Source organism: Vipera berus (assembly GCF_964194415.1).
Source record: "Vipera berus genome assembly, chromosome: 11".
NCBI lineage: Eukaryota > Metazoa > Chordata > Lepidosauria > Squamata > Viperidae > Vipera > Vipera berus.
In genome coordinates, this window is record NC_138214.1 from 4642884 (window position 1) to 4657830 (window position 14947).

General features: G+C 45.8%; 2 protein-coding genes across 2 annotated transcripts; one reads left to right on the forward strand and one right to left on the reverse strand.

The window, feature by feature from the left end:
* The first annotated feature begins 176 nt into the window (after positions 1–176).
* MCTS1 (MCTS1 re-initiation and release factor) lies at positions 177–6349 on the forward strand. Its single transcript, XM_081336551.1, has 6 exons — positions 177–428; positions 2153–2305; positions 2676–2773; positions 4379–4512; positions 5318–5385; positions 6137–6349. The coding sequence occupies exons 1-6, from the start codon at positions 418–420 to the stop codon at positions 6216–6218; spliced, it is 546 nt and encodes a 181-aa protein (XP_081192677.1). The 5' UTR covers positions 177–417; the 3' UTR covers positions 6219–6349.
* A 332-nt stretch (positions 6350–6681) lies between these two features.
* C1GALT1C1 (C1GALT1 specific chaperone 1) lies at positions 6682–10616 on the reverse strand. The gene is made up of 2 exons (XM_081336537.1): positions 10505–10616; positions 6682–7879 (listed from the first exon to the last, which is right to left on the reverse strand). Exon 2 carries the CDS (start codon positions 7872–7874, stop codon positions 6924–6926), a length of 951 nt encoding a protein of 316 aa, XP_081192663.1. The 5' UTR covers positions 7875–7879; positions 10505–10616; the 3' UTR covers positions 6682–6923.
* Positions 10617–14947: the final 4331 nt, after the last annotated feature.

Here is a 14947-nt window from a genome sequence, read left to right on the forward strand (position 1 = left end):
TTGTTTTTTTTTTTTTTAAAAAATCGTAGCTGTCCCTTTAAGCAGAGCCAGGCAGCCTAGGGGCCTAACTCGATGCGTCTCCATGGTAACGGCCGTTCCGGCTCCAAAGCGGCCGCTCAGCCGTTTCCGTGGCGCGCTGCCTGCCGGGAGCGGTAGTTTTTCCGAGGCCACCCGGGCTCACCCTTCGGGAGCTGGGGCGCTGCCTTCTTCGCTCCTCGACGCCCGCGGTTTGCGACGGCCGTCAAGCGCGCGCGCGTGCGTTCCCTTTCCGGCGAGGGCAGACGAGAAGGAAGGGCCGGAGAGGCCTTGCCTGAGCGCGCCAGGAGGGACGACGCGGGAGCCCGGGGTGCCCGTCCCCACCCGCCCCAGCCCTCGCTCCGCCCGGCCTCGCGGGGAGCAGCGCCCCGTCAGCCCAGGATGTTCAAGAAGTGAGTGGGGAGGGGGCGCGGAGCAGCCCCGCCGCGGGGAATCAGGGCCGGGGACGCGGCGTGCGTGTGTGCGTGTGTGCGTGTGTGGGGGGGGGCTTGGAAGGGTCGCTCAGCCGGGGGCGGGGGGACTACAACTCCCATCGTCGAGGCCTACCTGCCTGGCTGGGGGGAGAGGGGTAGGCCCGATCCCCTTCGGGCTCTCCTCGTTCGATGCTGCGATGACTGCGGCTAATGGGTGGCCACGGGGGCGGGGTGGGGGCAGATCGGTGGGCAGGAAGGGCAAAAGCCGGGCGGAAGCCTCCGCCCGATTGCGCGGGGCCAAGCGTGGCCGCAGGGCCGGGGTGGGGTGGGGGGACCCCGGAGGTCTTCTAGTCCAGCCCCGCCCCAAACGACCCTGCCACCCACTGCCGCTGAAATTCATCCTCGGATTCATCCTGAGATAACGATATCTGTGCCGTCGAAATAGAGCTAGAATCGTTAAGGTTGGAAAGGGACCTTGGAGGTCATCTAGGCCAACCCCCTTGCCCAATATTTTTTTAAAAAAACCCACTATCACTAAATTTCACCCTAACACGGATTCATCCTGAGATACAATATTAATGCAATCAGGATGACAGGGCTGGAAGGGCCCTTAGAGGTCTTCTAGTCCAGCCCCCCTGCTCAAAGGACCCGCACTCTCATCAAATTTCACCCTAACTCAGATTCGTGCTGAGATACAGTATCAGCACAACCAAAATAGAAGTAGTATCGTAAGGCTGGAAGGGACCTGGGAGGTCTTCTAGTCCAACCCCCTTGCCCAAGGCAGGAGGAGTCTTTATACCATCCTGGACAAATGGTTGTCCGATCTCTTCTTAAAAACCTCCAGTGTTGGAGCACCTACAATCTCAGGATGCCAACTATTCCACTGATTTAATTCTTCTCACTGTCAGGAAATTCTTCCTTAGTTTCTGATTGGGTCTCCTTTTGACAAGTTTCCCCCCATTGCTTCTTGTTTTTGAGAACAAAGTAAACCCTCTTTTCTCTGACAGCCCTTCAAGTATTGATATATTAATATATTATTTTTTTACATCATCTGACTTCTTGGCTGGTGCAGGTTCCTAGAAGCTGGTTGAAGGGCAGGGAGGGGAGCCCACATTCATACAGGAAATAAACTCTTTATCCCTTTCGTTGACGGTGCTTCTGACTTGTTTTCCACCCTTCTAGGGAGTTCACTGTAATACAGGCTACCCTCTTCAGTTGGTCTCCCCAGATAGGTTGGGTTTACAGAACTATGTTGGGGATGCTGGAGACTATACTGTTACTAATCTTGGTGAGATCCAGCAAACCTTATTTTAATGTGTTTATTTATTTGTAAAAGTTATACACTGCCCATCTTTGCCTAAAGGTGACTCTAGGCAATTACAATCAGTTAAAAACAAGATAAAATATTTAAAACAATGCAAATTGACTGTGATTATAAATATTAATAATACACATTAATATGAATAAATATGGCCTTTGAGATGGAACCCTGAACATATTGTCTGAAGTAAAAATGTGCGAAAAATAGAACTTCTGTGTAATGTTTCTTGGTTTTATTTTTTAATGCTTTCAAATAAATCCGCGTTGCTTCCTGATCTGGACTAGTCACTGCAGTTTTGTTGGCAAAGAAATATATGCATAACCGCATTGTAAGTGGATGAAGAAGGAAGGTTGTTTCTAACATTATATAATTCGTTTGTCAGATTTGATGAAAAAGAGAATGTATCAAACTGCATCCAGTTGAAAACATCGGTTATTAAAGGCATTAAGAACCAACTGATAGATCAATTCCCGGGTATTGAACCATGGCTAAACCAAATTATGCCAAAGAAAGACCCCGTTAAGATAGTACGATGGTAAGTTCTTTCTTTCCTTTGGCTTCTTCTTTGTATTATTAATTTTTAGGTGTGAGAAATAGGTTGCTAGATTGAAATTGTACTGGTCAAAGTGAAAACATGCTGGAATGTTTACAAGATTATTTTCTGAATTGGAGGCTAGCAGGATATTTATGTTTGATGGAAACATTAACCTTGCAAAGTTATTTTGTTCCTTATTTTATTAAATTTTTATGCTGCCATTTTCCTCTGTAAGGTGACTCTGGGTGGCTTACAGATTATTTAGTGCGCAATTTGAAAAATGTAAACTTTTTTATGGTTGTTCTAAATGGTATTAGAAATGCTTCTCTTTATTTAAAAAAGTCACCCGTGTTAATTTTGTATGTTTCAGTCATGAACATATAGAAATTCTCACAGTAAATGGTGAACTGCTGTTCTTCAGACAAAGGGAAGGGCCCTTTTATCCCACACTGAGGTTACTACATAAATGTAAGTGTTTTGGGGGGGAAATGGTTACGGGTTTGAATGAAATCAAAGGATTGACAACTTTCAGATCAAGCATATTTGTTTTAAATTGGTATACTGAAAAGAAATTCACAGGCGTTTAGTCGGAAAGCAGAACTGGACAGCCTGTGTAGTATAGAAAGTGCATAGTATGTTTGCATGTTCTTTGCAGGGTTTTCTTTTGTTCTCTCTATGTAGTTTACCTCTTTCCATTGTGCAGTCTGACATTTTTCCCTATTTCAACCGGAATTGCCTGATTTTTTTACGCTCTTCTGCCTATGACCTTTTCTTCGTTATTTTCTGTTCATTGCATTCTGAATTTGCGTGCTTGTATCTTTTATCTTTATCTTTCCCTCCCTCTGAATTTTATCAACCCCTTTTCCAGTTTTTTCCTCTCAAATGCAGTGGCGTACGTGTGTATGCATGTGAAAACTTTCTGATTTAGAAGAGCAGGATTCACTCAGAGACTGTGTGTGTGTGTGTGTGTGTGTGTGTGTGTGTGTGTGTGTGTGTGTGCTGCTGGTCTATTCCTGTTTCCTTCGGTTCTTTTATTCTGTTGTAAGTAGCTCATTCCTTGCATTTGATCCACACACAGGACCGGCAAATTATCTGTCTTTCTGCGCCGCTGTAATGCAAATGTTTAAAAATCAAGACATTCAAAATCGGCAACTCCCATTAGGCCAAGACATTCTGAATCTCTCTTTAGTTCTATTCCAAATTCTGAATCACCTGGCAAGACCCTTGTTTATGATGTTAAGAGGGAGGCTTTTTTAGCACGAATTTCTCTGGGGTAACATTCAGCTAGAACAGGGGTGTCAAACTCAATTTCATTGAGGGCCGCATCAGCATTGCAGTTGCCCTCAAGGGGCTGGGTGGGTATGGCCTGGGTGGGCATGGCCTACTGGGTGGGCATGGCCAGCTCTACACCGTTCGCATCAAGGGTGCCTATGGGGGCCTGGGCAGGAGTGGGACAGATCTGAGGGTCTCTGGCAGGAGGAGGGTCTCTGGGCCAGGGCCAAGGCAGTGGCTGGCGGCCGTTCCTTCACTGTTTCCAGGATGGCTTCGCGGGCCGCATAAAACCACTTCGCGGGCTGGATCCGGCCCCCGGGTCTTGTGTTTGACATGTCTGAGCTAGAAATTCTTTTCCTGGAATTATTCTCCTTTGTTTCAGAATGGGCTGTTCTTTTTGAGTTGGATGGATTGAGGAGGGGAGGACCAAGGCCTGCTTTTGGGCAGCTGGATTTATTAAGCCAGTTATTCCCCAAGCTCTTTGGGGAGAAAAAGGGATCAAATTGAAAAGCTGATAGCTAGATTTGGATTTATTAATCAGGATGTGCTGGTATTTTTTTTAAAAGTGGATTAAACTTCTCCCTAACAGAGCACCATTTGGAAGGAAGCTTTGTAATAATTGTGTTTTGAAAGCCTGTGAGAAAGATTAGAGAAGTGTGTGAGGGATATACTTTTTCCCCCCACGTCATATCTCTGGGAAGGAGTTTCCTGCTTGTGTCGGCTAAAGGAACAGTGTTTTAGATGTTCTGATTCAACCCAGTTGCTGTTTTATCTCGTTAACCTTTTTCCCCCACTCCGTAGATCCATTCATTCTACCACATCAACAAGTTGATAAAGGAGCCATTAAATTTGTACTTAGTGGAGCAAATATAATGTGTCCTGGCCTGACGTCTCCAGGAGCCAAGCTTTACCCTGCTGCTGCTGATACGATTGTGGTATCCTTGGATAGGCATCGTCTGTGGGTTGCAATTGTTTTCTCAGAACACAACAGAACTTAAAAGTAGCTCGGATCATTAATCTGACGGATTATCAACCTGGAAATAAGGAATCAAAAAACTATCAGTCTTCTTAACTATTCCTAAAGTGTGCAGTTGTGTTTTAACGTAATCTTAAGTGCTTTGCCTTCAAGGAAACGTTCAGAAACTTCGATTTTGTGGTTGCTGGATATCTCTAAATTCACTGAGAATTATGAGTGTCAACTGGTTTATCGTAACATAGGCATGCTGGTCACAAGGGTTTATGATTTTTTTTTGTAGCAGTCTGCTTTGTCTTTTAACAATTCCTTAGCTTAAGAGTGTATTGTTCAGTTGGGTGATAGCTTTTTCAGAATGGGTAATTGCTCATTAGTTGACAACGGTGGATTAATACTGTAATGCCCAAACTTAAGTAGTTGTGGGGGAGAGCAGTTATAGCTCTCATTGATCAGCTAACCTAAAGACCAATAAACACATGTTACGTATGAGAGAAGTCTATTAATTCACTGACTCATTAAGATATTTCATTAAGCAAAAAAAACCTCTCAAACATGTCTTACGTGTTAAGCACTAATATGGCACACTTGGAATTTTTTTTGTTTAATGAAAAGACCTGAATGAGATCCAGTGAATAAAATGTGATTTCCTTAGCCTGCTATGCTTTAATTTCTAAGGCTGTTTCTTCCCGCTAGACCTTTACTTACTGCTGTTGTCATGCTTTTAAATTACCACATAACAAGATACTTTCCTTAGCAGACCGTTACAGGCAATAATGGCAGAAGGAAAGCAACATGCACTATGTGTCGGAGTCATGAAGATGGCAGCAGATGACATGTGAGTCTTCCTTTTAAAAAGAAAATCCTATTCTTCTTCAACTTTGTTCTCCTAGCTCCAATTAGCAGTTAATATTGCAAGACTTCTTCTAAACCAAGTCTGCCACTTTTTGCAGACGGCATGTTTTCCAAACAGTTCAAATGGGGTAACAAGTAAAGGTCTATTAAGTCCAGGTTGGCCTACGGTCCAGAAAAAAATAATAATATTGTTATAAGGATTGGCCCTAGTAGACGTGTTTTTATTCCAACTTCCTTCTTAAGAACATATTTAATTCTCCTGATAATTTCTTGAACTTGGGACCCAGTGACCTTGAGAGATGTGTAGACTTGATGCTTGTTGATCCTTTCTCCTGCCTTTGTGAACGCTTAATAAAGCACAAGAGATGAGGTGGAGGGGTCTTCAAACTTGGCCCTTTTATGACTTGTGGACTTCAACTCCCAGAATTCCTCAGCCAGCGTGCCACGCTGGCTGAGGAATTCTGGGAGTTGAAGTCCACAAGTCATAAAAGGGCCAAGTTTGAAGACCACCCCCCTCCGAGATAAGGCATGGCTAGAGGCCATTATTAAACCTTTTCTCCTTGCACGTATATTTTTAAATAAGTCTAGGACATTTCTAACTTCCCAGATCAGTAGGCTTTCAGCTGCTTGGTTATAAATACATCCGATTTGGGAAGTAGCTTCTGCCCATTGACATTTTAAGAACCTTTTATCCAAAGCGGGAAACCTGATCTTTGTCTTCTCCATCTCTCCAGAGAGAAAGTCAACAAAGGGATCGGCATTGAAAATATTCACTATTTAAATGACGGCCTCTGGCATATGAAGACCTACAAGTGAAATCAGCGGGAAGTATGCAGTATGCTTCTTGCCAGCGTGGACTACTTGTAATTCTGTTTTTAAATGTGTACCTGAATGTACAAATTTATTTTGTTCTGTGGCTATGCTAAATAAATCAAGTGAACGCTGAAGCCCTGTTAGCTTTCTTAAAATAAGTACCGGTAAATATTTCAGCTGAGTTTGAGAAGAAAGCAAAAAGCGACATGGGTTTCGCGCTTGTAAAGCTGAGAAGGGAAGCAGAGATTTAGGATAAAATGTTGTCTCTTCCCTTTCTCTGGTGTGCAGCGCTGTGCTAAAGAAGACGCAGGACGCCCCCCAGTTGGAAAAATAGATTTAATTTATAGTAGATTCATCTTGATTTTTAAATATTTACATAACCCGCTATGCAATGGTCAAGGAAAGAAATCTTTGAAGTGGTTTTTCCCCCCCCACCCCCCATTCCTCCAGGTAACATTCACAGGTGTATAAAAGGGCTTGTCGGTTTTAAAAAGAGGACCCCCCCTCCCCCCTTGCAAAGATTACAAAACCAGATTGTGCCAAAAAGAGAGAGAGAGAGAGAGAGAGAGAGAGAGAGAGAGAGAGAGAGAGAGAGAGAGATAACACAGATACTAATAAAACGCAAATTTGGAACCGTCCTGAATACATGCTGCTTGCCAAAGGGACAGGACATATGCGTGGTGGGTTTCCGCTTTTCCGCTGCCCTCTTCAGTCATTATCGGTGTCTGGGGGAGGGAGGAAGGTTAAGACGTCGTTGAAAGTGTGGCCGTATGCTCTGAGCCTGTAGACACCGTACATCATGACGTGCATGTGGTTTGGTGACAGGCCACTGAACGTGATGGCCATATCCGAACAGCAGCCTTCCACCACCTCCTGGGGGCGGTTAGCCATGGCCTCTTTTATGAGGGTGCCCACTGACTTGGTGTTGAAGATGTCCTTTTTCTCCGAGTCTTCTGCGTTCTCGGCCTGCACCCCGCCGTACTTTAAGCACAAGGCTAGCTGTTTATCTTCGGAAAGCTTCCAAATCACGCCCCCGTGTTCGGGACACTTCTCCGGATCCTGAAAAATCCGGTAGAGCCGCCGCAAGGACTCCACGCTCAGAACGATCCCGCCCGCGCCGTTCACGTACTGCAGATCCCCTGAGGATTGAGTCTGGCCTGTGTAGAACGGCTGGGCGGCGTCTTGCTTCAACAAGAAGTACTTGAGGTTTTCGATAACGGCAAAGGTGCTGGGGTAGGCGAGGAAAAACCAGTTGTAGCCCTCTCTGTAATTCTCGTAGGCGTAGGTGTAGGCCTTGCGCATCATCGTCCACATGTCGTCGGTGTTCAGCACGATGGAGTCAAAGACCTTGACGTTCTCAGAGCTGTAGAAGTCGGCCCGGTCGCAATGTTTACTCCAGGTTTCTTTCACCGCGGCCCAGTGTCCCAGGTCCTTGGGTTTGACCAGGATGATGCAGTAGACGCGGAGACTCTGGGTCAGTTCCAGGCGCTTCTCTTCCGAGAGGCCGAGGACGTCCTCTTTCCTGGGCGCTTGGAGGTGTCGGTGCTCGTGAGATTTCGTAGTGTGGCCCGTTTTAATGTGTCCCAGAAGGGTCACCAAGGCGCAGCAAATCCCTCCGAGCACCATGCCTTTCAGGAAGGAGCTGCTTTCGGAAATCATGATCCCTGGAATATTTTATAGAGCAGGAAAAAATGGCAGGTGGTTAAATGGAGATTTCGACAAATTGCTCGCCTGAGTGCATAAACAAGTCACTCGACTCACGACGGAACTCAACATTTTTGTTGTCAGGCGAGACAGTTGACTTTGCCACTCCCATTTTATGACCTTTTTAGCCACAGTTAAGTGAATCACGGCGGTATAGTTAAGTTACTAACACCGCCATTAAGCGGAAACGGGCTTTCCCATTGACTTTGGCTCGTCAGATCACAAATGGTGATCACGTGACCCTGGGGGCACTGCGACCGTCATAAATACGAGTCAGTTGCCCAGTGACTGAATTTCGATCACACGACCGTAGGGGATGCTGCCACAGTCGTAAGTCCCTTTTTTCACTGCTGCTGTAACTTTGAACAGTCACTAAACAAACTTGTAAGTTGAGGGCTACCTGTATAGTTTCTGTATAGCTCACACAGTGCTAAGCTACAGTTTTGTAAATCCTGGCCTCACGTTTTGCAAACCCACTGAATTCATTTGTAAACCATGGTTTGGTTAGCCTCATTAAGGGTAAGCTGGACTGTGCAAAGACAGCCACTGTGGATTTATTAGTTATAGATTACGGTTTATGGTAGTGAAGGATTTGCATCAGTCTTAAGGCAAAGACTGAACTAAACATTTCCTTGAATAATCTGAAAGGCACTGGGTGTGTAAAACAGACTATGACTGTACAGTATTCACAAAACAAGCTCAGCCCCAAACAAACATGTGTATCAGGGGTGTCAAACTGCCAGACCGCAGGGTGGATTCATCCTAGCGAAACCGCACCCACCCCATTGCCGGCAATGGAAAAAAAAAGTGATACGTCGAGACACGTAATGTGGCATTGAGAGTTTGACACCCCTGTTCTAGCACCTTATGTAAACTGGACCACAGAGTATAGAATGGGGAGGGTCCAAGAGAAAGTACGATGGATGTAAACAGGAGACATTTTCAGTAGAGAAGTCTGGTGGAGAAAAATAATTTTAACAGCAGTTTAGGAAACCACAACTCTTCAAACATGCTTTTAGCTCCTCTAATACATCCACAAGAAATATGAAATCATTTCTGTTTCCAGTAAGCCAAACTTGTTATATAGTCTAAAAACAGCAAATGGTGGTTGGCTAAGTTATAAACAAGCAGCCCTTTTGTAAAATCATGGTTTTAGAGTGTCTTATTTTATCCAAGTCCTGAAAACTAAGCTTGCCTCAGAAAGTATATCTGCCACCGATAAAGCAAAAGGGAATTTAGACTGCTATCAGCTAGTAGGCCACTGTCAATGCTGGCAACTTCAAGAAGTGTGAACTTCAACTCCCAGAATTTCCTTGCCAGCAATGCTGGCTGGGGAATTCTGGGAGTTGAAGTTGACACGTCTTGAGAGTTGCTAAAGTTGAGAAATATTGCAGTAGGTCAGCGGCCTTCAAACTTGGCCCTTTTATGACTTGTGGACTTCAACTCCCAGAACTCCTCAGCCAGGCATGGTGGCTGAGGAATTCTGGAAGTTGGTCCACAAGTCATAAAAGGGCCAAGTTTGAAGACCCCTGCAGTAGGTTGTAGGTTGGGTTCCTTTTTTGCATTCTTAGCAGGGAAAGAGTCCAGAAAAGCTTCTGTATGTAAAATCAGTCTCTGATTAAAGGCCTGGGAAGTTTTGAAAAGTGGAAAATTTGATTTTTTTTTAATTTTTTGAATCTGCACTCCCATCGCCTCCCTAATTTGGAAATATAGGTAGTCCTCGATTTATGATCACAACTGAGTCCCACATTTCTGTGAAGTGAATTTTGCCCTGTTTTACGACCTTTCTTGCCGCAGCTGTTAAGTGATTCACTGCAGTTGATAAGTTAGTAAGTCGGTTGTTCAGTGAATGCGGCTCCCCCAGTGACGTTGCTTGTCTGAAGGTTGATCACCAAGAACCCTGGGACACTGCAATGGTCATAAGTGTGAATCAGTTGCCAAGCATCTTAAAGATTCAATCACGGGATCATGGGGGCGCTACAAAGGGTGAAAAATGGTTGTCGCATTTTGAATGCCGTTGTAACTTTGAACAGAGCTGTCGTAAGTAGAGGATGATCTGTGACAAGTATTCCAATTGGGGCGCCAAAGAAAATAAACTACTTCTGGCTTCCTAGCTGGAAAGGGGGATACAGCCTTGGAGGGTGGTCCCAGAATATTCCTTTAGAGCAGCATTTTCCAACCTTAGGAACTTGAAGATGCGTGGACTTCAATTCCCAGAATTCCCCAGCCAGCATAGCTGGCTGGGGAATTCTGGGAGTTGAAGTCCACGCATCTTCAAGTTCCTAAGGTTGGGAAACGCTGCTTTAGGGTATCCAGACCTAGCTTTTCCTCCCGGATATGGACAACCACAGTAAGGAATCAATAACGTCTCCAAAGGCTGTTGACCTGCCTTGCAGACGGGAACCGAAGTAGAGCCTCCATGTGCCAAGGCAGTCTCTCTGAACCCCAGAGGTGGCGAGGGAGAAGTCAGCGGAGACGGGGGCTGCACGAACCGGCAGGGCTGGGGAAGGGTGGAGGCAAAGAGGTGCAGCAGCCCCCTCCCACCTCCCCAAATCCGGAGTCGAGCCAGAAACGCCGCCACTCACCTCCCTGCCAGCAAGAGGAATCCGGATCTACTTCCGCTCTCTATGGCGGAACCTGCCTGTCCTCTGGCCACGCCTCCTCCCGCAAGGCGGGGCGGGGGGAGAGAGAGAGAGAGAGTGAGAGAGAGAAGCGTGGCGTCCCTCTGGCCACGCCTCCTCCGGGAAGGCGGGGCAGGGGAGACCGACAAGAAGGGTGGCGTCACGCTCTGGCCCCGCCTCCTGCTGGCGGGCGGGGCAGAGGAGGGAGGAAGGCGGCGTTCCCCCCTGGCCACGCCTCCTGCCCCCGAGGGCGGGGCAGTGGAGGAGGAGGGAGGCGGGGCTGAGCTCCTCCCTTCTTGCCTTGCTAACGAATCGTTTCGCTCCGAGGCTCGCAGGCTGCGGTCCTTGCGCTGGGTGGGGATGATGGGAGTTGTAGTCTGGCACAGCTGGAGATGTGGAGAAGGTTGTGCGGAGTCTTTTTTTTTTTTAAACAGACGAGAAAGAAGAATGAATGAAAGGAAAGGAGAAATGGCAGGTTGCCATCTTGTGGCCAAAAAAGAAAGAAGTGGAAGATTACTGCTTCTTTATTTATTATTTATTTATTGGTGTTGAATCTGTTCTTCCAAAGAATGGTGGTTCCTCCTCCTCTTCCTTCCTTCTTCCTCTCCTCCTTCCCTCCCTCCCTTTCTCTTCCTCCTCCCCCTCCCCCCTCCTGCCTCCTCCTTCCTCCTCCTCCTCCTGACCATCAAACCAAAGGGCATCATATGGTCATTGCAACAAATGTAATAAACTTTCCATATAGGTTTGCAGTCTAAAATGGGCTATAATTTTATAATAATAATAAAAAAGCCAGAAGGTAAACAAGCAAAATGCAATGAAACCAGCTGTACCTCCCCTAGTTTCCCCCCCCCCACTAACCTGAAAAGAAGCCTGCCTTTTTGCATTTGGACTGTATGAGGAGGGTGGTGGGTGGGAGAGAAAGACCCTGCAGGATTTTTCCCAATGCAAAGAGCTTTAGGAACAGTGGTGTGTGATGTGGTGTGTCTGAATTCACTTTTGCTTCAGGCAGCAAAACACTGTTGCTTAGCTCCCTCCTCACTTGTAAAGGGCACCCCTGGGCACATTTCTGTTCACGCTCCTGCTACTTTGCACACTAGGGGGTTGGCTATTTTGCAATGCACTCGAGCCGGGGTGGGGGAGAGCGGGCATTGTGTGGCACACCATTCCCCCACGAGATACCGCCAAGGGCTGCCAGTATCAGGCGGTGATCTGATCCTGCTGGCACCAGGTCAGCTCCGAAAGGGTGCATTATCCATTTTCTCCCTGCATCACCAAGCCCATATTTCAAGTTCCACTTCAGCAGCTGTTGAGTATGGAACAGGATGCTGGGAACGGGTTTCCGATGAATTGCAACTTACTGCTTCAGCAAATTGTTTTCCTGCCTGTGCTCACACCAGCCTTTGTGTCCTTGACAGAATGATAAATTCAGCGACAGATTCCCCGTGTCAGTCCAATAGATTTTCTCTCCCCGGCTCTCTCTCTCTCTCTCTCTCTCTCTTTCTCTTTCTCTCAACTGGGGTGAAAAAGAACTTTGCAAACCCTACCCTGGCTGATTCAGAACTGATTCTTGTTCCTTTCTGCATCGGTAACCTCTTGTGGCAGGACCCCCCCCCCAAATAATAATAATAATAAAAAATCTTTTATCTGAAAAAAACCATTTCGAGTTTCTCTAACTTTGAGTAGCTTAAAGTTGGCATCTGGACACCCACCCCACTCCAATTCTTTTACAAACCTGAACGGCTCCCACCCTCTGGTGTTTTGGTGGTCTTTAAAGAGCTGCCTGTTCACTCAGGCCTTTGGAGAGGCTGACTGATTTATTTAATTTATATCCCACCTTTATTATTTTTATTAACCGCTCAAGGCAGTGAACATAGTTAATACTTCTTCCTATTTTTCCCCATAACAACGGCCCGGTGAGGTGGGTTGGTCACCCAGTTGGCTTTCACGACTAAGGCGGGACTAGAACTCACTGTCTCCTGGTGAGCAGCCCAAAGTCACCCAGCTGGCTTTCAGGGTTAAGTCGGGACTAGAACTCACAATCTTGAGGCTTTCTAGCTTGGCATCTTAGATCACTAGATCAAAGGGGCTCTCTCTGTATCTAATTTAGCCGCCTGTGCTCTTTATACGATAGCGGAAACTATATTTTACCATACACCTGTTTTGCAAGAGGGAGACTACACATTTCTAGTGGGCCACCGTAAAAAACAAAGAGTCTAGTAGGAAAAAGATTTCCAGATAAGGTGGTCATAATTATATTCACCGACTCCTGGCGATTATTGGCCCAAAGATACCCAGTTGGCTTTCATGCCTAAATCAGGACTAGAACTCGCTGCCTCCTGCTGATTGCACAAAGTTAACCAGCTGGCTTTCAGGTTAAACCGGGACTTGAACTCCCGGTCTCCTGGTTTCTAGCCTTAACTGCTGGAGAAAACTGCCCCTTTCTGTTCTTCTTCTGGTTTTGTTTTCTTTGCCATTGTTGTGCTTTTGTCTTGGGGCTTTTTTTTCTAGTTTTCTCCCCCCCCCCCCCGTTCTTTGTTTTTAAACGTTTTAACAATTGCAAACGGCCCACAGTGGCTGGGAATTGGCAGCCTATCCATTTTAATAACTATGATTATCTTTGATCAAGGGTTACGGGAGCTGCACTCCTTTGCTAGAACTTTCTCTGCAATTCCCACAGTGGGTGAGAATGCTCTGCCCCCCCCCCACAAACTTCCCATCTTCCGTGGGGAGCCTGTTCATCTGCAGCTAAGCACGGTATCGTGGTGCCCACGTACCAGAGAAGGAATAAGTGGGCAAGGTTACAGCGCTGCCATTCACATCTCTCGAGTGTTGTAGCCTCTTCCATTAGCTGGTTTATGACAGAGATTTGACTACTTAACATCTTTTATTCATGCCGGGGAGAAAAAAAAATAAAGCAAACAAATACGTCCTCTTTTGGAAAATAGCTTTTCTGAGACAGCAGGAAGATAAATAATAATAATAATAATAATAATAATAATAATAATAATAATAATAATAATAATAATAATAATAATAATAATAAGTTGGAAGGGACCTTGGAGGTCATCTAGTCCAACCCCCTGCTCAGGCAGGAAACCCTATACAATTTCAGGCAAATGGCTGTCCAGTTTCTTCTTAAAAACGTCCAGTGTTGGAGCATTCACCGCTTCTGGAGGCAGGTTGTTCCACTGGTTAATTGTTCTAACTGTCAGGAAGTTTCTCCTCAGTTCTAGGTTGCTTCTCTCCTTGACTAGTTTCCATCCGTGGCTTCTTGTCCTGCTTTCAGGTGCTTTGGAGAATAGCTTGACTCCCTCTTCTTTGGGTCAGCCCCTGAGATATTGGAAGACAGCTATCATGTCCCCCCTCGCCCTTTTCTTCATTAAAGTAGACATACCCAATTCCAGCAACCATTCCTTACATGTTTTAGCCTCCAGTCCCCTAACCATCTTTGTTGCTCTTCTCTGCACTCTTTCTAGAATCTCAACATCTTTTTTACATCGTGGTGACCAAAACTGGATGCAGTATTCCAAGTGTGGCCTTACCAAGGCCTTGTAAAGTGGAGAGTTCTGCTTAATCTAGTTGGTTGAGGCCATACTGTATTTCTCCAGATGTGGACCACACAGTTCAGGTGAAGGGAGGGTTACCAGATGTCTAAACAGGCAAAGGAGGACCTGGAGACTTGGAAAGGAGGACACACTGACTGACAGAATAAGTTGGAAGGGATCTTGGAGGTCCTCTAGTCTAACCTACTCAAGCAGGAGACCCGATTTCAGACAAATGGCTGTCCAATCTCTTCTTAAAAATCTCCACTGACGGAGCACCCACAACAACTTCTTCTTCTTCTTCTTCTTCTTCTTCTTCTTCTTCTTCTTCTTCTTCTTCTTCTTCTTCTTCTTCTTCTTCTTCTTCTTCTTCTTCTTCTTCTTCTTCTTCTTCTTCTTCTTCTTCTTCTTCTTCTCTCCTCCTCCTCCTCCTCCTCCTCCTCCTCCTCCTCCTCCTCCTCTTCTTCTTCTTCTTCTTCTTCTTCTTCTTCTTCTTCTTCTTCTTCTTCTTCTTCTTCTTCTTCTTCTCCTCCTCCTTCTCCTTCTCCTCCTCCTCCTCCTCCTCCTCCTCCTCCTCCTCCTCCTCCTCTTCTTCTTCTTCTTCTTCTTCTTCTTCTTCTTCTTCTTCTTCTTCTTCTTCTTCTTCTTCTTCTTCTTCTTCTTCTTCTTCTTCTTCTTCTTCTTCTCCTCCTCCTTCTCCTCCTCCTCCTCCTCCTCCTCCTCCTTTTTTTTTAAAGGAAGGGTACATTGAACAAGTTCTTATTCCAAACACGGCCAGTGTTTGAGATGAATGAATAGATCAATATTTCCAATCAGGGCCAAAAAAACACTAACAAATGAGTTCAAATAATTGTAGGAGTTATTT